Here is a 24,538-nt window from a genome sequence, read left to right on the forward strand (position 1 = left end):
GGGCACTGTGTTCTCAGCCTGGCCTGCTCTACTCTCATCAGAGAGTGTGCAGAAGGGCTTAAGGGAATCACGCTGCACCCTGAAGGGTTCTGACTCCAGAGCAATGCTTGTCACCTGTATAATGAGAATAATAACAAGGGCACTTTCAGCATGAAGTTGTTGTGAAAATTACAGGACTAACTCACGTCACCAGCCAGGAACGGTGCCCAGCGTGTAATAAGCTATCAGTAAACGCTAACTGCTGTTGTACGGGTGGCTATTGTTACTGTCAGGAAAACAGTTCCTCAGTGACAGCTGTATAGCATTGCCACATGTACCCATTTTCTCCCTGTCATCCTGTGTGTTCTGTTTTCCTCTATTTTACTACTACATATGTTATGCACCTTATAATGTTGCTTTTAAAAGTCAAAAACATTTCAAAGAAATTAAGAAAAGGATTTTTTAAAAGCTTTATGTGTTTATTCACATATTTTCGATTTCTCACGCTCTTCTATATATCCAAATTTACAGTTGTTCTCTTTAGACTAAAGAATTTCCTTTAGTGCCCGGCCGGGCGTGGCTCAGCGGTTGAGCGTCGACCTAGGATCCAGGCAGTCGGGGTTCAATTCCCAGTCAGGGCACATGCCCAGGTTGCGGGCTTGGTCAATGACTCTCTCATCATTGATGTTTCTATCTCTCTCCCTCTCCTCTCCTTTCCTCTCTCTGAAATCAATAAAGATATATTTTAAAAAAAAATTTCCTTTAGTATTTCCTATAGTATAGGTCTACAGGAAATAAATTCTCCTAGCTGTAGTTCACCTTCATTTTTTTATGCAAATGAATGTTGTTCCTGGATCTAGGATCCTAGGTTGACAGTTATTGGGAGGGGAGTTTGGTTGCTTTTAGCGTGGTAACTGCATCTTCTATTGTCTATTGGCTTGCATTGTTTCTGGGAAGAAGTCAGCAGTATTCTTATTGTTTCTCAGTATGTGCTATTGGGGTTCCCCCCACCCATTTTAGCTAATTTTAGGATGTTCCCCTTTATTTTTGATTTTTAGTAGTTTGACTATGATGTGCCTAGGTGTGGTTTTCTGTGTATTATCTTGTTGGGATTCACTGAGCTTCTTAAGTTGTTGTGTACTTGCAGTTTTTGCGGGAGATGGCAGGGGCCTGGCAGATGACAGTGGAGCAGAAGTTTGGCCTTTTTTCTGTGGAGATAAAGGAAGCGGACCCCCTGGCAGCATCAGAAGCCAGTCAGCCCAAACCCTGTGCCCCCGAAGTGACCCCTCACTACATCTGGATTGACGTATGTGCCTGTGCCCCACTGCCTCTCCAGGCTCAGCTGTGCTCCACTCACTCTAGCTACAGGGGTGGGGACTCCCCCTGGGGCCCATGGCTTAGTGAGCATGGGGCTCCAGGTTACGATTATCTTACCGGGGGGGTGCAATGGCTATTCCATCTTTCTCCCCAGGCCCCTGTCGGCCTCTCTTTGCTTCCCTCAGACCACCACCCACCCTCCTGAGCACAGAGCCCCTCCCCAGCTGGCCAAGCTGGTTCTGGGGATGAGCCAGCCAGGCCCCAGCATGGCAGCATATTGTCCTCCCCTCTCAGTTCCTGGTGCAACGGTTTGAGATCGCCAAGTACTGCAGTTCTGACCAAGTAGAAATCTTCTCCAGCCTGCTGCAGCGCTCCATGTCCCTGAACATCGGCGGGGCCAAGGGGAGCATGAACCGGCACGTGGCGGCCATTGGGCCCCGCTTCAAGTGAGGGGCTCTCCTCCTCTTGTAAGGGGGGCTGAGTTGTTGGTGCTGTGGGCCTTCTCCAAGGGGGTTTCCCATGGTTGGTCATTTATTCACCAGAAACTGACCAAGCCCTCAGTATCTGTGCAAATGACCTAGCTCACCACACCCTTCAGGGATGGGGAAGTCAGGCATTGTTCTCTTCACAGCAGGGGAGTATCCAGGGAACTGATCTACACATAGACCTGGGGCAGCCAAATGTTGGGCAGCCTTTCTAAATTGGTTGGGGGTGGGTGGCAGCAAAATGGTGTCACCATTCTAATGAAATAGTGGTGAGTGAAAAATATCAGGTGATGCCCTGGTCTTTGTGGCTCAGTTGGTTGGACGTGTCCCATACACCAAAATGTTGCTGGTTCAATTTCCGGTCAGGGCACATACCCAGGTTGCAGGCTCAATCCCTGTTAGGGGGCATGCAGGAGGCAACTGATCGATGTTTCATTTTCACATCAATGTTTTCTCTCCCTCCCCACTCCTCTCGCTAAAAATCAAATTTAAAAACTATTTTTTAAAAAAATAGCAGGTGGTATGACAAGGTTAGGCTGGGAGACAAGCGGTGACTTTGGTCACGTCACTTTATCCCTCTGAGATGTCTACAGAAAACTTCTGATCATGCCGACTGCAGGCCAAATCCTGTGCAAAACACCGGACACACGAGGAGAGGGCACATAATTCCCTTTGGGACATATGGCCTGGTGGGGGGGCCTCAAGCCAGAGCACCAGGGATGCTCTGGACCTAGCAGGGAGGGCCAGCCTGATGGGAGGAGTGTTCTTAGCTGGACCTGCAGGTACCTAGGTGGTCAGATGGAGGGAAGGTGCAGAGCCCCACAATGGGGTATACCACTTCTTCTGCCTGTACCCCTTCCTGCTGCCTACCAGTGATGCTAGCTCTGTTGGCCCCACCCATGAACTCCAGACCTGTATTCCTGCAGCCCACTGGGCACCGCTTGGGCTGTGCTTCTCAAACCACTGCAAGGAAGAGCTAGTTCTTTTTTCCATAACTTTAAATCTGTTACCGACCTATACCTTTATAAAATGCAATGAGAATGAATTACTATAAAAGGATCCACATAGCAGTGTGGAATTGCTGTAGAAATGATTAGGTGCTTCCTCTCTGTTCCCGTACTTAATCTCGTCATAGACCAGCACTGTCTATAGATACTCAGTCAGGAGCCCTGAGCTAGCAGAACAAGGTCCTTGGTAAATTTCCTTTTTTTAACTTGAATTAAATGTTCTACCTTCAGAGCACCTGTAGGTGAATGCATCTCAGGGAGTAGGTTGTTTTTATTGTTTTTTAATCCTCACCTAAAGATTTGTTTATTGATTTTAGAGAGAGAGAAACATCGGTGTGAGAAACATCGATTGGTTTCCTTCTGTACCTTCCCTGACCAGGTATTGAACCCACAACCTATGTATGTGCACTGACTGGGAATCGAGCCCACAACCTTTTGGTATACAGGACAACGCTCCAACCAACTGAGACATCCAGCAAGGGCTCAGGGAGTAGTTTGCAGATAGTTTGTTTAACTGAAGCTTATGCCAAGGCAGATTAACACACACATTATTCATTTTACTCCAACAAAAGTGAAGGTTTAATATGAAGAACCTTTCCTGAGATATTTCAGGTACAGTAAGTCTGTGAACTGTAATCACCTGGCTGATGCTGCAGTCCTGGCAGCCCAGAGCTCTGTCATTTGGAGATGTGCCCTGATCTCAAGGGTCCAGTAGTTTGAAGGGTAGACCTGGTAGACCACACAGAGGTTTGATCCAGGCTCCATGCCTTTGACTCGGCCCCTGGTTCTCTCTTAGACTGCTGACCCTGGGGCTGTCCCTCCTGCATGCTGACGTGGTTCCAAATGCAACCATTCGCAACGTGTTGCGTGAGAAGATCTATTCAACCGCCTTTGACTACTTCAGGTACTCCCCCCACTGTGCTGTGCTGTCCAGTGATAGCCCTCCCCAGACAGTGGCTCTGGTTGTCCTGGGCCCCTGAAAGTCACTCACAGGAGGAAACAGTTTGCCTGGTTTATGCCACCAACCTCATACAGCAACCTTGACACCCCTGGATTTGAATATCTTCAGCTCTATGTTGTATTTCCATGTTTTACTTAGCTAGCCTCCCTATGAGATGAACAATTCAATTCAATTGACTTTAGAGATTAAGTGCATCCTTTTAACTTTCCAATTAATATGAATGGCTATTGCGCAAAGAATTTCAAATATCTGCCTCCTGGGGCTTTGCAAGTATGGGTGGTGGTGTTACATGGAGACAACAGGTTGCTTGACCTGCCACAAGCATACCATTCTGCTGAGGGCTAGAGACTTGCTGAGCATAGTGGTGGAGGTGGTCAGAAGAGGGCTTGAGAACGTCACACTTTCTCACGCAGATTAAGATAGTTGCTGTGGGCTAACTTCTCATCATTCAGATAGCACAGGTGTCACCCCTCACTGCTTTATAATGTGCTGCTGTCTAGTCCCTGGCTCCAGGCACTCAACTCTTGTCCTCTTGTGGTTGTTTGAAGTTGTCCTCCGAAGTTCCCTACTCAAGGAGAAAAGAGGCTGCGTGAAGACATAAGCACAATGATTAAATTTTGGACTGCTATGTTCTCAGATAAGAAGTACCTGACTGCCAGCCAACTTGTTCCTCCAGGTGAGGGTTCTGAGCAGTGCACCTGCTTCTGGGTGGTGGGGCTGAGGGGGCGGGGGTGCAGGACAGAGGTGTGCAGTGGGCAGCCCTGAAGGAGCCAAGTCAGAGGAGCACGTAGGTCCCAGCTGAGTCCTGGCCTTGGCCATGCTGCACAGTTACCAAAGGCCCAAAGCCTGCCTGGCCAGCAGTTCTCCAGTCCCAGCTGAGGAGCATGAATGAGCACAAGAGGCTCTGAGCAGATGTCATCAGGGTAGCTCCTCCCAGCACCAGCTTGATTTAAAAGTGTCTGCTGCATATCTGACAGCCTGTATTGATAGGAGACAGTCAAATTGACAGGTAATTCCAGCAGGAGAGGATTGTGGGAGCACCCCTCAAGGAGAGGCACTTGGCCCACTGGAGTTGGGGAGCCAGGGACAGTTTTCTGGAAGAGGTAACATGTGAGCCAAGTTTCTGAGAATGAATAGGAGCTAGCCAGGGTGGGTGAGGGTGAGGGATACGGAAAAGGCGCTGAAGTACATTAGTACCTCGGTTTTCAAATGTAATCTGTTCCAGAAGCCCGAGTTCTGAAACATTTGAAAACCGAGGGATCAACAGCCTACAGCTAGGCCTCAGGATCTTGCACTCAGTGGAAGCCGTGTGACATGTTCGACTTCCGAGGCATGTTCAAATACCGAAGCATTGACTTCTGGGTTTATGGTGTTAGTAAATGGAAGTGTTTGTCAATAGAAACGTTCGAAAACTGAGGTACCGCTGTATAAACAAGCAGCAGACCTCCAAAAGGAAACCATGTTCTTGTTTCTCTAAGCATGGAGCCAATTACACACCATAAATTAGAGATGAGGAGTGGAGTTTCTGCAGCCAGACCCACAGCTGACAACCTGACTGCCAGGAAAAGGAAAGAAAAATGAAAAAGCAGGCACAGTGATTTCCTAAGTTAGCTTCCTGGCTCCATGTAGAACAGGGTAAATCATCTGCCCCACAGGTCCTCGAGTTATTGCTATATTAAAAGACAACACGAGCCCGGCCGGGCGTGGCTCAGCGGTTGAGCGTCGACCTAGGACCCAGGTGATCGGGGTTGGATTCCCGGTCAGGGAACATGCCCAGGTTGCTGGCTAGGCAGCTGATCAATGACTCTCTCATCATTGATGTTTCTATCTCTCTCTCCCTCTCCTTTCCTCTCTCTGGAATCAATAAAGATATATTTAAAAAAAAGACAACACAATGCTGAAGAAAACTGCCGTCATTTCTCAAGATGACTACCATATTTGTTTTGTTCTATCTTAAAGGTTAGGAGGAAGATACAAATTTTAGTAAGATTTTCATCTAGAATGATTAAATACAGAACTTCTCAGATGTCTGGATTAGTTCTACAAAGCCGTCATCAGCCATGCCCCCTGCTCTTCCACTGATTGCCTTATCTCTGGTGAAAATTCAGACACCTCATTCTAGAAGCAACAATGTGTTTGCCCACAGATAACCAAGACACCCGGAGCAATCTGGATATAGCTGTCGGCTCTCGCCAGCAGGCCACACAAGGCTGGATCAACACCTACCCCCTGTCTAGCGGCATGTCCACCATCTCTAAGAAGTCAGGTCAGTTGAAGGTCCCTCAGGTCTGAGTCACATCCTGGCAGCTCAGATGGTGGACAGAGCGCTGAAAGACAGCTTCCCCTGGGTTTCTAGAAACAAAAGGGTGGGCCAGTGACCTCCAAGGAACACACATGTGGCTCCTCTTTCCTCCCCAGGCATGTCCAAGAAAACCAACCGGGGGTCCCAGCTGCACAAATACTACATGAAACGCAGAACGCTGCTGCTGTCCCTGCTGGTAAGGCCCCACCCACCATGTTCCCACAGCACCAGGGAGGAGAGGGGAGCAGAGCAGCATGTGGGCATGTGCAGAAGGGACATCAGCATCTTTCTCATCTCGCCAGGCCACTGAGATTGAGCGTCTCAACACATGGTACAACCCACTGTCGGCCCCAGAGCTGGAGCTGGACCAGGCTGGGGAGAACAGTGTGGCCAACTGGAGGTCCAAGTACACCAGCCTGAGTGAGAAGCAGTGGAAAGATAATGTGAACCTTGCCTGGAGCATCTCTCCTTACCTGGCCGTGCAGCTGCCAGCCAGGTGGGCCCAACTCACACCTGCCTGACAAGGGCTTTGCCAGAGGAAGGGAGCCTTAGTGGAGAGGAATGTGACGTGTCATCATCAAGGACAATTGGGGAAACAGTATTAGTGGGCTGGTCCTCCACCCTGGACATTCGCCCAGTCTTCCTGTGCAATGGTCACACAGCGTAGACTCCTGTCTAGGTACCCCAGTACCCTGGAGCCCAAGGAAGTCACATCAGCACATTCAGGCCCCAGTCTTATTTGAGGAGGAAAGAAAGTACATGGAGGCTGTCAATTCAGGGAGTCGACCTAGAGAGGGTTGGGGTTTGTTCCTGGATGTCATCTTTCAGTGGCAGGCTACTCAGAGGAGACAGCCAGCAGCTGAGGGTACTGTGAACTCTCCCAAGGAAGCTCTTACAGGGACAGAACTCTTAGACTAATGGTAGCAGACTTCCAAGCCCTCTCATTCAACCCCTCCAGAGGGATTGTGTTCCCCCCACGTGGATGCTTGCAAGGTTGGACCTTTCTTTCCCGTCATCCCATACTTTCTTACTGACAGCTTCCTCCTCCTGCTTCTAATTCAGTTCTCTGGATCAGCCTGACAGTGTTTATAGAAAGTCTATCTGTATTAGCCTGGGCCAGTAACACCTGAAAACTTATACCTGCCCTCCTACTTGCTAAGGTGCCTTCTGGCCCATGGATGGGCCCCTTTGGGGGTCAGGGCAAGGGGGTATTCTGAAGGCAGGGACTATAAAGGGAGGCGTCCTTTGAATGGTGAGATAGGATAATTCCTGTTTGAGAGAATTCTGGCATTTCATCATAGCTGATCATAATGTTCTTTATTGTAAACACTTGTGTTTGTAGTTACCAATGTGTCAATAGATATTGCTGGAGATTGATCTGCATCCCTCCAGTTCAGGGCTCCCTCTGGCTCCCCTTCTGCTGGTGAGGCCATTTCACCCATTCCCTCTGTGGCTGTAGGTTTAAGAACACAGAAGCCATTGGCAGTGAAGTGACCCGTCTGGTTCGATTGGACCCAGGAGCCGTTAGTGACATTCCTGAAGCTATCAAGGTAATATAGTGTGCACCAGGGCCTGGGTTCAAAATGCACAAAAGCAGAATGGCCTCCAGAAATGCCTGGAAACTAGAAATGTAACAAAAACCTAGTGACCTCAGTGGTACAGTGATTTTTCTAATTTCCTGTGTTTTCCACTCGTATGGAGATTTATTATGTTATTGAGTGTGCTTCACCGTAGTTGAAATTATGCTGTTTTACATAACTGTCAGAAGCCTTTTCCACTTTGTTTTAAATACTTTATAACTATCACCTTTCGGGACCATCCTTGTGATGTGGGATGAGGTCAACTATTTCCCGAGAGGCCCCTGGGACTGCCTGAGGCAGACCATCTCCTTGCTTCCTTCCCAGTTCCTGGTCACCTGGCACACCATTGACGCCGATGCACCTGAGCTCAGCCATGTGCTGTGCTGGGCTCCTGCAGACCCGCCCACGGGTCTCTCCTACTTCTCCAGCATGTACCCACCGCATCCTCTCACGGCACAGTATGGGGTGAAAGTCTTGAGGTCCTTCCCACCGGTAAGCCCTGTCCTGCTGGAGTTGGCCTCAGTGGGACTACTCAACAGTGTTTAGGTGGAGAGATGAAAGACGGGCTTTATCTCAAACCCTGATGTAGGCCTGATTAAACACTGGTCCATCTTAGCACCATCTTCATTCCTTATTTCTCTTCAAGTAGTCATAGAAAATAGATTTAGTTCTAATTCAGATGTGTTTCCTACCTATATTTCTTTTTAAGTGTCTGAGTTAAAAATGAAATTTACTTTGAGTTTGGTTCCAGTTACAGCCATGTGGGCTCATGGCCCAGTGACCCCACATGACAGGCACAGTGACAGGGGTTTGGTAGAATGTTCCAGAGTCTGAATTACTGCAGCTCCAGCCCACCCACAGGTCTGCTGTAGCCTCAGCCCTTGTTTCCAAGCAGTCCTGCAGCAGTGAACACAGGTGGGCCCTTCTCGCTCTCCTTGTAGGCATGAGAGCCTTGTTCCTTTTGCTTTTTCTCACTGATCACATGTTTTTGAGCCATTGGTCATTTTCCTTGCTGTCCTCTGGTCTTTCCCAGGTTCTCAGTCCTTCTGTGGTCTCCATTGAGGACAGTATTTCTGTAGACTGAGTGACAGCAGGGCCAGTCCCAGGTTGGGTGGGAGGGAACCTGGGGCATCCATCCATGTTGAGTTCTCACCTTTTCTAGAGGTAAGGAATTTTCCTCCCTCTCTGGGGTCATAGTCACTTCTCCTCTTCATTTGCAGGACGCCATCCTGTTCTACATCCCGCAGATCGTGCAGGCCCTCAGGTATGACAAGGTAAGGCTGTGCCTATGCATGCCGTCCTTCACTTCACTCTGAGAGCTATGCTGGGCGCTGGGGAGGGAGCCCTTAGCAACAAGGACATGCTGTCTAGCCCTCATACCCAGCCTGCTGATCAGGTGTGCTGCCTTGGAAGCAGGGTCACCAACCTGTGACCATTGTCCCTGAGCTCCTCTCACACCCATCCCCGCCATGGTTGTCAACAGTGTCCATGGCCAGGAGGCCCCCACTCACCCTGCGGCCCACTCTCACTCTGCAGAGTAAGCAAGTTCTAGAAGTGTTCTCAGCCATGTGCTCAGGTTGGGCAGCCTGGCCCAGGCTCCCCACTCATTGGATGGGGGTCTCAGCAAGTTTCCTGACTCCCTGAATTCAGCACCCTCGTCTCTTCAGTGGGAAGTGGTGAGGAAGATTAGATCACATGATGTTATTTTGCAAGGGCTGCCATAGCCAAGTACCACAGACTGGGGGTCTATAACAACAGAAGTGTATTATTTCCTCACAATTCTGGAGGCTGGAAGCCTGAGATCGAGGTATCAGCCAGCATTGTTTCTCCTGAAGCCTCTCTCCTTGGCTTGTAGAAGGCCGTCTTCTCCCTTTGTCCTCACATGGTTGTCCCCCCTGTGTCTCTTCTTATAAAGACACCAGTCAGATTGGATTAGGGCCTATCCTAATCACCTTATTTTAACTTAATTACCTCCTTAAAGACCCATTTTCAAATACAGTCACATTCTGGAGCACTGGGGCATAGGACTTGAACATATGAATTGGGGGGATACAGTTCAGCCCCTAGCAGCACACACGTACGTAAGATGTCTAGCAGTGGCCTGGCACAGAAAGCAGCCATGGGGCTGACCACACCCAGAGCCTTATTCCCACTGCATCCTGGCTGAGCCCTGTGGCACCAGCCCACCGTGGGCCACCTCCCACTGCTCCTGTCTCCATAGCAGCTACGAGCACAGTGGCTGGCTGTCCGAGGCTGACTTCTCCGTAGATTGGCAGGATGCTTCATCACATTTCAGACGAGATCAGGCGCGTTCAGGGTGGTATGGCCGTAGACCATCACATTTCAAAGACCAGAGTGCTTCTAGAATCACAGCCAACCTTTCTTGATAGATGAAGTCTTTCCCTAGCTAGGTGGCTGTTAAAAACCTCCCAACTCTGAGCAGGTGTTTTTGGGGTTTTTTTATCCTCACCTGAGGATATTCTCTCCATTGCTCTTCAGAGAGACTGGGAGGGAGAAAGGAGGAGAGAAATATGGATATGAGAGACACATCAATCGGTTGCCTCCCACACACGCCCCAACCGGGGCCGGGGATCAAGCCTGCAACCGAGGCATGTGCCCTTGGCCAGAATCGAACCCGGGACCCTTTAGTCCACAGGCCGACACTCCAACCACTGAGCCAAACTGGCTAGGACTGAGCAGGTGTTTCTGATACCATGTAGGACCACGTTCGCCAAGCCAGGGCTCTTACACAGGTCCCAGCACTGTGTACTGTCGTGATGCACCTTTCCTCCAGGTAGCGTCTTCCTTTCCCCTCTCTCCCCTCCAGTGTGTTTGCTTCTATATGGGCCTAGCAAAAGGGCCTGATCCAGAGGAGGAGGGAGTAGGAGTGGACCCCAAGGGTTTCCATGTGAGAGCACAGTGGTGTCCACCAGAGAACGCTGTGCCCCTGGGTGGGCTCTGTGTTCAGTCTCAGCGCTTAGCAGGGGCAGGCCACAGTGGGCTATGGGTAGCCTATAGCGGCTAGCGTGTGGAGATGTGGAGATGCAGGTGGGCTGTGGTTTATCTGGTTATGTACATAAACTGCTTTTCAAAAATTTCCCAATTTTTTTCTTTATTTTTTTTCTAGTTTTCAAAATAATGAATTAATTCCTTAACGTTATCCAAAGATGACCAATAAGCTTTTCTCTTTTTTCCTCCAAATATCATAAACTCGTGGATTTTTATGTGTTTGATGTGCACCAGTCTACTACAGTTATTGTTTGTTTGTTTTATTGTTTGATTTTGGAAAGAGGAAGGGAGGGAGAGAGAGACATCAATTTGTTGTTCCACTTATTTATGCATTTGTTGGTTGATTCTTGTATGTGCCCTGACTGGGATTGAACCCCCAACCTTGGCGTATCGGGACGATGTTCTAACCAACTGAGCTACCCAAACAGGGCTACTGCAGTTATCTGAGGCCCATCTTTCTGATGACTGGGAACTCCTGATTGTGGCTGGACTTTGATCTTTATTTCGTCTTGGAAAGTCTCCTTGCTTTCCTGAATGACAGGACACTCTAGGCTCTTCTTGTTCTTTTCCTGCCTCAGAATTGGTGTCATCCGTTTTCCAAGGAGCTCTGGTTCACTTCATGAGAAATGGTTTGTGACACTGTTACCTGAATGCTAAGCATGCTCACAGCCATTCAGTTGTCATTGTTTTTAGGCCTTTCTGGTAGGTAGACATTTTTTTTTTATTATTATTTTTTTAATATATCTTTATTGATTTCAGAGAGAGGAAAGGGAGAGGAAGAGAGAGAGAGAAACATCAGTGATAAGAGAGAGTCATTGACCGGCTGCCTCCTGCACACCCCCCACTAGGGATCCAGCCCGCAACCTGGGCATGTGCCCTGACTGGGAATCAAACTGCGATCTCCTGGATCCTAGGTCAGTGCTCAACCGCTTGCTGAGCCACACTGGCCAGGGTAGACAGAGCTTTTAAAAAAATTTTATACTGATATATTCAATTGAAATGTGGGATTACAAAGCTTACTTACTTTTATTTCATTTTATATTTGACTCTTTTAACACTAAAATTTTGCTTTATTCTACTTTAATAGTTTCAAATTAACAATACCAACATTATTATTCATGATGTGATTACTGAAAACTGGGTCAGATTTTTTTTGCCTTTTTGTCCTTGGTATATTTTACATTAGAGACATACAGTCAGATTAGACTACTTTAAAGTCATGTGAAATTATTTTTCTCTGGGTGGTTATATCATTCAGGACTCAGCTTCATTGGTTTCAAGAATTTCTTGCTTTCCTTTTTTAGGAATTATGTTTAAGCCTAAGCTTAAGAGGATACAAATGTATAGATGTGTTTGCTTGATTTTTAAAAAAGAAGTGTAAACCAAAACTAATACTAGCCAGAGAGGGAGCAAATGGTGGAAGTGACCATGCTTAGTAAAATGTGGCTTTGGAACTGTGTCACCCTACCCATAATTATAGCAAACTTATATATAGTTTTTCAGCCAAATTGACTAGCAAGGCATATATTATATGGATTAAGAAACCCAGGAATAAAATGCTGTAACCTTTCCCAAAGCTGAAAGCCTCTAAGGTCCAGAGTGACTGATGACAACTTCTCCTTATTCATACTGTGCTGCCTCAGTTTCCTTTTTTTTACCATCTTCAGTTTGTTACTTCATTGAGTCCCCTTTCATGGTCTTAGAAAAATTGATTATATTACCAGGTTTATGATAAAAGGATATAACTTAGGAACAGCCAGATGGAGGAGATGCGTAGGGCGAGGGGTGTGTGGGAAGCATGCACAACTCCCTGCTCTCCAAGCACACTTTTCTCAGGTACCTCCACACATTCACCAACCCAGAAACTCTGCAAACTTATACTTAAACACAACACAGGTTGAATATTCATAGTTTATCTTTAGATCCATTTGCTGGGTTAGAATTGGGAAACTCATAGTGTCGACTTGTTTGAAATTTGACCTGTTTGGTAAGCCCAGCTACCCAAGTTGAGGACATCTGTCCAAGTAAGACCTTACCAGGTGGGGGGGCCACAAACTACCACAGGAGGGGAGAGGCTGCTCCTGCAGGAGTATTCCAGAAAGGCCAACCACTTTTTTAACCTAGGACATGGTAATTAAAACTAGTATTCTGAGTGGTGGGAAATGATTGAGGAGGAGGAGGAGTGGTCCCTTATGATGGTCGCCACGGTCAGTCAACTCATGTAGTATCTGTGCATTAGGTAAGAGTTTTTTGGGAACCCCTACGTCACTGTGGACCATGGTTCTAAGCAGCCAGCTTACAGATGAGTTTTAGTACCCAGACTATTCACTCCTCATACTTGACAACAGCAGAAATTAGTGGAAGAGTCACAGTTCTTAGAATCCAAAGGAAGGAACAGAGGAGACAAAAGCTAACTCATGCCTGTATTGCAGACCCCACCACTTGGGGGCCCCGTCCACCCCACTGGCCAGCCTGCTAGAACCTGACCTGGCACTTGGGCTGTACTCACTGCAGACCCAAGAAGAGAACTTGCTCACTGCCAGAAACCTCTGGGCCTCACTTCTTGCGGGGTCTGCAAGTGCTGAGAGTCAGCTCCTGCCCTGTGTTAGAAAGTCTGTCTTGGAGAGGGGCCCCAAGCCCTGGGCTGACGGTGACTTTGCTGTCCTACAGATGGGCTATGTGCGGGAGTATATTCTGTGGGCAGCATCCAAATCCCAGCTTCTGGCACACCAGTTTATCTGGAACATGAAAACGAACATCTATCTAGATGAAGAGGGGCACCAGAAAGACCGTGAGTATTTGTCATCTTCCCTCAGGTCTCAGTCCCCATCTTGAACACCTTCCGCAGCTGCCCAGAGCCCTCCTCAACCTCCAGAGCCCTCTGTGGCCCACTCTGCCCCAGCCTGTAGTTCCCTCTGGCTGCAACACCTCACCTTTAACCCACAGTGGAAGCAGGACCCCACCCATAACAAAGCCTTTGCTAGCCCACCCTCCAGATTCCCTGCCTGCCCTGTGCCTCTGCTGGCCCCATTCTGCAGCTCCCCACTTGTGAGACCCTCCTGCTCGAGCCAAGCTGCTTCTCCCAAGCAGTAGTCTATGTGCTTGACCCAGTGACCCCATGTGGGAACAAGGCAGCCACCCAGGGAAGTGGTTCTCACTGTCACAGAGACTTCTTAATCATCCCCGTACCCTTAAAAACTACTGGGACCCTCACAGAACTTTGGTTTATATGGGCTTTAGCCCACACTATTAACTAATGTTAGAGGAGAGCCATCAGAGCAGAGCCATGAGGCTCCACTGACCACGCACACCTGTGGCCCCACTGATTGTGCACAGCCTCACAAGAGTCAACACACTGAAGTGGGCAAATAACCTCTTGGTGTGCTTTTGATTGGGGTTCACTGAGAGCTTCCCAGGAATCCCCAGGTCTCCAGACCACACACTGATGACAGCTGGTCTAGGTGCCGAGGAATATCCAGACTATGTCCAGCAAACGTGGGGTTCCTCCGGGACACCTTTTTGTGGCTCAGCTGCAGACTCACCCTCTTGATTTCTCTGTCAGCCGACATTGGTGACCTCCTCGAACAATTAGTGGAGGAGATCACAGGCTCTTTGTCAGGCCCAGCGAAGGACTTCTACCAGCGAGAATTTGATTTCTTTAACAAGATCACCAACGTGTCAGCCATCATCAAGTAAGTGGCATTCCTGCCAGTCCTGTCTCGTAGGAATTGCCTGGGGAGTGCTAATGAACAGTCAGGGGTAGGAATGTCTGCTCTCTTGAAAGTACAGCAAAATGCACGGCCATGCGAGCTTCAGAAAACATATCTTAGTTTCATTCCAGTTATTGTCCTACTTGAGGCCACTCTGCTGTCTCCAAGTTCTGAAGGAGCCTAGTTTGGAAAACCAGACTCCCTTACAGCTCCCACTGTTAAACTTACCTCTCACGAGGAATACAGGGAAGGAACTGCTGTGCTCCTAGAGGAATTGAGCCTGGCAGGGCCTCCAGGAGGAGCTAGAGCTAGAAAGAGACAAACTGAGGGCAGTCAGACGGGGGGACCTGGGATGTCCCCTAGAAGTCCTACCGGCCAGTTCCCCCAGAAGACATGGCATTTCTGTCTTGTTTCACAGGCCCTACCCTAAAGGAGATGAGAGGAAGAAGGCTTGTCTTTCGGCGCTATCTGAAGTGAAAGTACAGCCTGGTGAGTAGGTGGCTTCAAGAGGCTAAGGAGATGGGTCTCTTTCTACAGGCAGGCAGGGATTGGGCACTGCCCTTCCCAAGGAGTGTGGGGCAGGCATGGAGACCAGTGGAGGGCTAGCCCTACTCGAGCTTGGGCCCTGGGTGCCCAGAGAGTGCCTCTCTCCAAAATCTGCCCCTGGGGACCTGGGAGTTGCTTCTTAGTGGGTACTCTTTCTCTTCTTTGTTGCCTACAGTTTTTCTAAAGGCCAAGACACTGTCTTAGTAGCCATTATTCTAGAAGGTTCCTAGATTCTAGTATAACAGGAGCAGTGTAGGCCACACAGACAGTAGACATAGGGTTGGACTAGGGGCATCACAGGTGTGCTTAGGATCTGTCAAGATGAGGGTACCCATGTCCCCTGGGTGGAAAGTTGCTCCCTGGTGCCTGTAGCTGTTTCCATGCTGGAATTTGAATCCATTGTGGTCAGATCTGTGCTTTTTCAAGTCAAGGTGCAAATCCAGGCTTTACTGCACAGCTCTCTTATTTTTAACCATTGGTACAAACTTGTTTTTTCAAAATCCTGAGCACCCTGTGCAAATGTCACACCAGCTGGCCTCAGCAAGGTTGCCAGGATGGGGCCTCAGTTTAGACCTTTCCTTGACTTGTTCTGTTGAGATCCCTGCCCTGCTCAGCACATACAGTAGCTCAGCTTCTCAAGAGAAGGCTTGACGTCCACAAGGGGCCTCTATTTCCCTCATCAGTGAGCCCCCAGCTCTTCGCACACTGTGCTCCTGGGGCTTGTCCTGGAGGCACTGGGGAGCCAGCTGGGGCTCTAGAGGAGAGGAGTAGAGATTGCATCCGTGAGAGAGGCTAGAGCTGGCAGGTAAAGGAGGGTGAGAGGGAGGGGACGAGACCATGTGGTCCTGGTTTGCCCCTTTCCCCTGGTACGACAGCCCATTTGCACCCCACAGCAAGGCCGCACTTTTCTCCCCAGAAGACCCAGTCCTTCCTGTTTCAGGGCACCTCCTTGAAGCCCACTTCCCAGAGCTGTTCCACCTCCCAGGGGCTTAAGGAGCACACTCCCCCAGGGCAACTGTCAGTTCCTTGGCCAAGAAAAGGGTTTCTCTTGTCTTCCTACTTGACACATGTGCTGAGAGTAGGGAGCTGCATTTAGTGGGCTGAGTCCAAAAACTGAAGGTGTTCAGGTGAGCAGAGCAGAACAGAGCAGGAAGCCCCTGCATGGTCCTGTGAGAGCGGGCCACCCCACGCCAGCACTGGGCAGCCATCAGGGCCCCAGGAGCAGCATGCTGGGTCTAAGCTGAGGGCTCAGTGCATCCTCAGAGAAACACCTCCCAGAGGTGGTGGCTCCTTTATTAGATATCAGGAAGGACCCAGGGAGAGATCACAGAATCAGGGAGGACCTTTCATGGCCACGGAATAGTTATCAGTGCCACAGATGAGGGCCTAGAGGCCCCCATGCACCACCCCATCTGCAGGGTGGACTCTGCAAGGAGAATTCTGTGTTGAAGGTGGGTTGTGTCCTCGCTCTTGTCACACTTAGGCTCCCTGTGACTTGTCCTCTCTTCCTGCACAGGCTGCTACCTGCCCAGCAACCCTGAGGCCATCGTGCTAGACATTGACTACAAGTCGGGGACTCCCATGCAGAGGTGAAGGCCGCCCCTTAGCCGCTCCTACATGGACTTCCTGTTAGCTGTATCACTTGTGGACTTCTTTCTGTTTTGCAGTGCTGCAAAAGCTCCATATCTGGCTAAATTTAAGGTGAAACGATGTGGAGTTAGTGAACTTGAAAAAGAAGGTCAGTGGCGAATTTCTGATGTAGTTGGGAATCTAAGTGTCTCCCCTTGCTAATGCCACTTTCTTTTGGCACGTTTGTTACCAGCTCCCCATGAGAGATGATGGTCATCCATCCACTCTTAGTGTGGTCCCTCATTTGGGGACAGCACAGACCTTGTGTGCAGTGACAGAGACCCCTAAAGGTTGGCCCCAAAGTCAGTCCAAGAGACCTCTTCTTGAGACCGAGTAGCCAGGGCTTTGGGAAGTGTACTCATCTGCTCGGGCTGCCATGCAGATGACCACAGACTAGGTGGCTTCAACAGTGTAAATTAATTCTCTCAGTTCTTTGACTCATAACTGCATCGCTCCAACCTCTGTCTCTGTCCTCACCTGGCCTTCTCCCTGTGTGCCATAACCAAAGTCTCCCCTTCTGGTAAAAAGCCAACCCTAATTCCTTGTGGCCTCAGGCACTTGTTTACATGTGCAAAGACCCTTTTGCCAAATAAGTCACATTCTTTGGTTTCAGGTGGTCATGAATTTGGGGGGATGATAGTCAACCCAGTACAGGGGGTGTGGCCTCAGCCAGTGCAGAGATGTGGATTCCATGGCCTTACCTGAACACTGGCCACCAGGTCCTCCCAGGCAGCCCAGGGTATAGACACAGTCCCTTGCCCCTCCCCCTCAGCTCACAGTGCCCACCACTGACCCCGGGCACACTTATGGCCTCACTTCTAATGAAAAGTGGGCTCTGTCTTCAGTTCCATTTAAGTGTAACTTTTTCTAGGAAAAGCCCCTGGGCCCTGTGACTCCACCAGCTGACCCCAGACATTTGCTGGGCCCTCACTGACCTCCCCAGGGCTTCACAGTAACAATCCCCAAGGTTCCCAGGGCTCCTTCCAGGCACATGAGCAGAGTTTGCCCTGATACCCTCAGAGGGCCTCTCACTGCCCTTGGGCTAACAGGCAGCCTCTCCACCCACCACCTGTAGGTCTGCGGTGCCGCTCAGACTCCGAGGACCAGAGCGGCACACAGGAGTCCGATGGCCAAAAGATCTCCTGGCAGGCGGCCATCTTCAAAGTAGGAGATGACTGCCGACAGGTAAGGGGCCAGGCCCAGGTCAGGCTTGGGGAGGCGGGCCCATCTCTCTCCAGGTCTCTGGGCACGCCTCACAGTCAAACCTCATGCGCAGAAACACTAATCTTTGCTTCTGTTTGGTTCAGGGGCTGCAGAGTAAATCAGGGCTTTCTCCAAACCCAGGGTCCTGTCTAGGGACCACTCTTGCTCTGTACCCACTAGCTGCCCAGAGGGAGCTTCCCTGGAGGTTGGGGGCCTCTTTTATCCCACTCCAGGCAGGATGGCTCAGCTCAGCACCTGGTGGTCAGTGAGGCCAGGCCCTCCAATTTCCTGCTCCCTGTGGCCCTCATCCCTCTCTCCCTGGGCAGGGCCCTCAGGGGCCATCTGAGCAGGAAGAGGCGGGTCCCCAACCCTGTGTCTCTGTGGTTCCCAGGACATGCTGGCCCTGCAGATCATCGACCTCTTCAAAAACATTTTCCAGCTGGTTGGCCTGGACCTTTTTGTCTTCCCCTACCGAGTGGTGGCCACCGCCCCCGGGGTAAGTGCCCACAGAGCCCAGGCAGCTGCCCGTCAGTCCTCCGCCAAGAGTGGCCAGCTCACAGGCCTGGTACTTGGCCTTCCCCCCCTAGTGCGGAGTGATCGAGTGCATCCCCGACTGCACCTCTCGGGACCAGCTGGGCCGCCAGACGGACTTCGGCATGTATGACTACTTCACACGCCAGTATGGGGACGAGTCCACTTTGGCCTTCCAAAAGGTGACCAGCAGGACAGCTCCCAGACTGGGCTGCTTTGTGCTCTCTACCCTGCCCCTCAGGGTGACCCTGCTTCCCCCGTCTCTGCTTTTCTGAGTCCTCCTACATTTGGGGGTAAAACCAGAGCACCTGGCAACCTTCCTTGGAATTTAAAAGAACCCTTGAGATGGAATCCCCAGGAGAAAGCTAATTCATGGGCATAAGGGGAGGGGCCGACTGCCCCTGCTACAAGGTCCCAGGCACGGAGCCAGGAGAGAACCTGCAGGCCCTGGGAGACACAGTCCTTGGGGACCATCATCAGCACCTGGCTCTCCTCACACAGGCGCGTTACAACTTCATCCGAAGCATGGCCGCCTACAGCCTCCTGCTGTTCCTGCTGCAGATCAAGGACAGGCACAATGGCAACATCATGCTGGACAAGAAGGGCCATATCATCCATATCGGTCAGCCAACCTAGTGCCTCCCTCCTCTCCCTTCACCCCTGGAGCCTGCGAGGTGCCAGCATGCTGGAGCCCCCATTGGGAAGCATCAGGATCAGGGTTCAAGACCAGTTTTGAGAGCTGAGCTGTTGGCTACCAGGAAGGCAGTGGGGGGTGAGAGGAGCAGCTGGGGCCATGGGTCATGGAGAGCTCTGGGGTTGGAAGCTGGAGCCAAGCTCATCCAGCCTTGGCACTGGCCTCTCTGCTCTGGCCTGGCTCCCCGCCTCCACTTACTCTCTTCTGCCTGCTGCTTCCCTGCTGTCCCTAAGAAAACATGACCTGTGGCCAGCTCCTGGGGAATGGGGAGCTAGTGGCTCCCAACCCTAGCTGAAGCACTCCCACATGTCTGCCCTGCCATCTGAATCCTATTACAAATGATTTTTTGGTGTTTTGCAGACTTTGGCTTCATGTTTGAAAGCTCACCAGGTGGCAACCTTGGCTGGGAACCGGACATCAAGCTAACAGATGAGATGGTGATGATCATGGGAGGCAAGATGGAGGCCACACCTTTCAAGTGGTTCATGGAGATGTGTGTCCGAGGCTACCTGGCCGTGCGGTGAGCCCTGGGGAGCAGTGTGGGCAGCCTGGCACCAGTCCTGGGCACCACTCATCCAGTAGGGCCAGACCTGAAAAGTTCCCATGGGGCCTTCTTATGTTCCTTTATGGATGGAGGGACTCAGATTCAAAGAGAGCAAGGGAGGTGCGGGAGGCCACCTGGCAGCCCAGGGCCTTGCTTTCTTGTTGCCAATATCTGTCCACCTGTGCCAGTGTCTTCTGCTCTGGGCATTAGTCCAGCCATGTCCTGCAGCCTCCTGGGCTTGGCTTCACTTGTCAGTGCCTGGAGGTCCCCCTGTAAGCACCTCACTCAGCAAGCCTGAGCACCTCCCACCCTAGCCTGCATGCCAGAGATTCACTGTCCTGGTTTCAGAGTGTCATGTGGCCAAGGCCCCACAGCAGTGAGTAGTGACAGTTGGACTCCAACCTGGAGTCTCTCAGAGCCTACATCACAACCCTTGTTGCGCACCGCCCCAGAAGAAAAGGGTCAGGGCACCTTTGTGCCGCAGCCTACACTGCCTCAGCTGGGCACAGAAACTATGGCTGGGGGTCTCAGATGGGGAGACCAGAGTGTGACTGCTCAGTTCAGGGGTGTGTGTAAGACCCAGCCTGGATGCTTCAGAGCCTGCCCTGGTGAGACATGAAAGGTGGCAGAGGGATGGGGGGGAGCCAGCAAGTGAGCACAGGCGGTGAGCAGGACCACTTCACTCACCGGCCTCTGTCTACCTCCCTCCCTGCCTTTCCCCAGGCCCTACATGGATGCAGTCGTCTCTCTGGTCACCCTTATGTTGGACACGGGCCTGCCCTGCTTCCGTGGTCAGACAATCAAGCTCTTAAAGTAGGTCCTGGGCAGACATGTAGGCCATTTGGGGAGCACTTGTGCCCCAAGATGGGAGCCTTTTGAGTGGGGGTAAATGTGATTCTTATCAAGGCTGAGTGCTCTCCTTGGAACCCCAGAGCAGACAGGGTTCCAGGGTGAGGCATTATTACCAGACTGTGTAAAATGCCCTGGCTTCTTTTAGCCACAGCTGAGGACACACCCAGCTGCCCCTTCCTTGATCAAGGAGGCTCTGCCATCCCAGAGCCCTGGGGGTGCAGAGGCTTGGCCCCCATGCTAGTCCTCCCCCAGCCATGGGGCCGCTTAGCCCAGGAGGTGCTGGGGAAGAGAACAGAGCCCTCTAGGCCAGCTGGGAAGTCTCCCCACATTAGGCCAGGCCTGGCCCTTAAAACACTATCCCCAGGAGGAAGCATTCCTGGGGCCTGACCCTCAGCCCAACAAATCCCTGCAAGTGCTAAGTTTAGCCTCTGGGCAAGAGCACATCCTGTGGGGAGGGCAGCCTAGAGGGAGCGACTCTGGCGACAACAGCCCTGACACAGCCTCTCTGCCAGGCACAGGTTCAGCCCCAACATGACTGAGCGAGAGGCTGCGAATTTCATCATGAAGGTTATTCAGAACTGCTTCCTCAGTAACAGGCAAGTCATCCCCTCCTGCCCTCCCTCCTGTGTTACCCACCACACCTCAGTGCTCTTTGGGACTGTGTCTGGGCCAGGTGACAAGCAAGCTGATGTTCTGGGAGACTGTCCTGAACACCCCGAAGTGAGCTCTCTCAGGGTAACAGGGTGCCGGTTGAGAGGGGCTGGGACGTGCTGAGGGGAACACCCAGCAGAGGCGTGAAGGCCAGAAACCATGCCCACCTGGGGCCGAGCCTGTGAGGCTGTGGGAGCCACAGATGAAAAGGGCCTCAAGGGAGGTGTGCAGGGCCCAGCAGGGCAGGGTGAGGAGCAATGGCAGGAGGGGGAGGGGGAGGGTGGGGACAGGCCATTCAGCCAATGCTGTGATAAATGGTGGAGTTGTGAGAAGAGATGGGCAGAGCCCCAGAGAGGTGCAGAGACTGCTGGAATGTGAGAAGACGGAGAACTGGTGCTGAGTGGGTCCTAACAAGAACTTCCCAGAAAAGGGCCAGGTGGGTACAGTCTGGGTTGTGACAGCACAGGAGCTGCGCCATGTGGTTCTGCTGACAAGGAAGCAGAGAAACAGGAGGTAGTTCTGGATGGGTGTGGGGAACATGACATCTGAGTCAGCAAGAAAGCTTTGGAAGGCACTGTGAGGAAAGTCTCTTCTAATAATTGTTTTAGTGGTGAAATGAGGTAGGTGGCTAAGCACAGTATCACTTGTTTGGGTGCTACATGCCAGGAAAGGTCTAGAGTGGCACCTGGCACAGGGGAAGCTCCTATAGACAGATCCCCTGGGTCCAGTGGCTGGGCCCAGGAACCAAGGGCAGGCTTTTGGCTGAGGAAGGGCCATCCACTTGAGCCCACATTTTGGGCCCATTGAGCAAGAGGTGGTCTTAGAGGCTAAGCAGGAGATGGGGGCACAATGTGGCTGGCACAGCCATGGCTACTGGTCAGGGAAGGAATGTCCCATGCACAGGAGGGGCTGGCAGGAGGCCAGAGGGTCTGCAATTTGCATTTGCACCTCCAGGAAGGGAAGTAGGGGGACTCCAAAGTGTAGCTGTGAAGACATGGAGGGCTCAGAGGGGAGAGAGGCACCAGACTGGCACGGACTCCTTACAGCCTCCTTTAACTCTTGGCCTTCCAGGAGCCGGACCTACGACATGATCCAGTACTATCAAAATGACATCCCCTACTGAGGATGGTGACTGAGCACCAGCTATCGTGGGCCCCCTCACCCAAGACATTCGCAATCATGGAGCCCTCTGAGCCCTTCCTTGCCCCACTGCTGTGCGAGGTCAAAGGGGGTGAACTGCCAGTGGCCCTGTCATTTCATCCAATGGAGTTATTTTTATATGACAAACGTGCACCCCTGCAGAGCCTGGCCACCACTCCTTCCTTTGGTGTGGACCACGTGTGGCATATGAGACCAAAACGACAATCATCTGATGGCGCTGTCTCTGCATGGGTGGAATACTTTGTTTGCACTGAACACATTCCCTACCTGTCTTATTTCATAGGTACATGAAGTATTTTCTTGTGTATTAAAAAATTATATTCAACTTAAGATTTAACCAACGTGAAGAAAATAAAAACCAACAGAAGTGCTGTTTGAATTGAATATCAGGTTTATTGTTTGGTCCCAAGTGCACATTCAGCTGAAAGGTGATTCCTGGATGTGCTGGAAAGAGAGCAGGACAGTGTTTCCTCAGAGTCCTGAAACAAGGGGGTGAGTAAGGGCGAGCCCGCTGTGGAGCCTGCACGCACAGGCTTCCAGGGCCCCCCCGCTGGGGCTGCGCCCTGTAGGGGAAGGTCAGACTGCGTGAGCTGCAGGCGTCAGCACCAGGCGCTCTGGTTATGAGCTTCCCACAGATGACTCACCACGGTGCAGCTGTGTGGAAGTAACTGCATTTCCCTAACGGCTCTCCCACTCCAAAGCTGTCTCCACTAGGCTCCCGTGGAGGCCACCTGGCTGGCCTGTCCACGTCGCTCCTCAGAGCAGATATCACTCAGCGTCCCGTAGTCTCTAGTCTTTTCCTATTCCTGTTGTTCATGTTCAAGTGCTCTGTTCTGGGACTCCAAAATCTTTGTGCCACTAGGCCCTAGCAGCAGCCGTCTGTTCCCACCCACTGTGACCCTCTGACTATTTTAAGCAGCTAAGTAAAGACTTGAAACTTAAAAAAAAAAAAGACACAGAACATCTAGAAATAAGGCACTAAAATTAAAAATGCCAACTGTCAGTTAAATAGCAGATAAGATATAGGCGAGGAGAAAACTAATCAATGATAGACAATGAAATTTTAAAAAGTGAAGCAGAAAGGAAAGGAAGTTGAATGAGAAGCTCCAGTCAGCTTCTGATGGGATTCCAGAGTTGGTGAAAAACAAATGCTCAGCTTCAGAAGGCGCAGTTGGACCCTGAGCAGCATAAATTAAAGTAGAAATAAGCCAATATGTAAGTTAAAAAGCTTTTTAAAATATTACATTAAGTAAGTCAGACAAAAGCCAAGAACCATATGATTTCACTCGTGTGTGATACAAAACTGAAAGCAACAAATGAGCAAACAGCTCAGACACAGACAACAGTATGGTGGTTATGAGGGAAGAGCCGGGGGAGCAGTAAAGGGGTCAGATAATGGCGATGGGAGATCTGACTTCGGTGGTAAAGGCGCAATGCAACATACAAACGATGTATATAGAACTGGGCACTTGAGACCTATATTATTTTATTAACCAGTATCACCCCAGTAAATGCAATTAAAAATATTACATTAATCCAAAAGAAGTCAGGAAAGGAAGAAAAGAATAACAGATGGGACAGAGAAACACAACTGCATCATTATGTTAAATATCAATGGACTAACTACTCCAATTAAAAGGCAGAGATTAGAAACATGGATCAAAATGTGAAACCAATGCACTTTAAATATAAAGACATGGACCTAAGGCGGAAGTAAACAGGAAAAAAAATGCATCATCCATAATCGTGTGTGGCTGTTTATGAAGCAAAATGTGACAGAATTCAGGGGAGAAGTAAATCTGCTGTCGGAGTTGGGGATTTTAACACCACTCTCCACAACAGAACTAGCAGAAAGTCAGCGAACCGCAGGAGACCTGAACAGCTGCATCACCCACCTTGACCTGATGGGCATTTATAAAACACGCCATCAGCATCGGCAACACAGCGTTCCCGTCACAGGCTATACGCGGGGCCACAAAACAGGTCTCAGAATCGTGCAGGGTACATCCTCTGATCACATGGAGTTAAGTTAGGAATCGATAAGATATCTGGAAGAACCCTAAATATTGAGAAGTTAAGAGTGGAACTAAAATACTAGACAAAATACATGTAAGATATGAGGGAATATCAGTGCCCTGGCCGGTGTGGCTCAGTGGTTAGGGCGTCGGGCCGCAGACTGAAGGGTCCTGCGTTCAGTTCTGACCGAGGGCACGTACCTCAGTTGCAGGCTCAATCCCGGCCCTGACTGGGGTGCATGTGGGAGCAACCAATCAATGTGCCTCTCTTGCATCGATGTTTCTCTCTCTGTTCCCCCCCACCCCCTTGCACTATCTCTGAAAAGCAATGGAAAAATATCCCCGGGTGAGGGTTTAAAAAG

At 50.5% G+C, this 24,538-nt stretch overlaps 1 protein-coding gene across 1 annotated transcript in view; it reads left to right on the top strand.

Moving 5' to 3' along the window:
• The window catches only part of PI4KA (phosphatidylinositol 4-kinase alpha), a 96,889-nt gene extending 74,349 nt beyond the window's left edge, over positions 1-22,540 (top strand). The window contains exons 33-55 of the mRNA XM_016204326.2: positions 1,127-1,285; positions 1,591-1,742; positions 3,585-3,692; positions 4,298-4,425; positions 5,896-6,015; positions 6,168-6,247; positions 6,354-6,547; positions 7,511-7,601; positions 7,956-8,123; positions 8,852-8,905; positions 13,311-13,431; positions 14,203-14,332; positions 14,769-14,839; positions 16,413-16,485; positions 16,564-16,634; positions 17,601-17,710; positions 18,120-18,224; positions 18,316-18,441; positions 18,761-18,881; positions 19,314-19,473; positions 20,221-20,310; positions 20,862-20,945; positions 22,072-22,540. Coding sequence (XP_016059812.2) covers positions 1,127-1,285; positions 1,591-1,742; positions 3,585-3,692; positions 4,298-4,425; positions 5,896-6,015; positions 6,168-6,247; positions 6,354-6,547; positions 7,511-7,601; positions 7,956-8,123; positions 8,852-8,905; positions 13,311-13,431; positions 14,203-14,332; positions 14,769-14,839; positions 16,413-16,485; positions 16,564-16,634; positions 17,601-17,710; positions 18,120-18,224; positions 18,316-18,441; positions 18,761-18,881; positions 19,314-19,473; positions 20,221-20,310; positions 20,862-20,945; positions 22,072-22,123 — 2,568 coding nt within the window. The 3' untranslated portion in view covers positions 22,124-22,540. The remainder of the gene's footprint in view (positions 1-1,126; positions 1,286-1,590; positions 1,743-3,584; positions 3,693-4,297; positions 4,426-5,895; positions 6,016-6,167; positions 6,248-6,353; positions 6,548-7,510; positions 7,602-7,955; positions 8,124-8,851; positions 8,906-13,310; positions 13,432-14,202; positions 14,333-14,768; positions 14,840-16,412; positions 16,486-16,563; positions 16,635-17,600; positions 17,711-18,119; positions 18,225-18,315; positions 18,442-18,760; positions 18,882-19,313; positions 19,474-20,220; positions 20,311-20,861; positions 20,946-22,071) is intronic.
• Positions 22,541-24,538: the final 1,998 nt, after the last annotated feature.

The sequence above is a fragment of the Miniopterus natalensis genome, chromosome 20 (genome assembly GCF_054644295.1).
Source record: "Miniopterus natalensis isolate mMinNat1 chromosome 20, mMinNat1.hap1, whole genome shotgun sequence".
Taxonomy (NCBI): Eukaryota; Metazoa; Chordata; class Mammalia; order Chiroptera; family Miniopteridae; genus Miniopterus; species Miniopterus natalensis.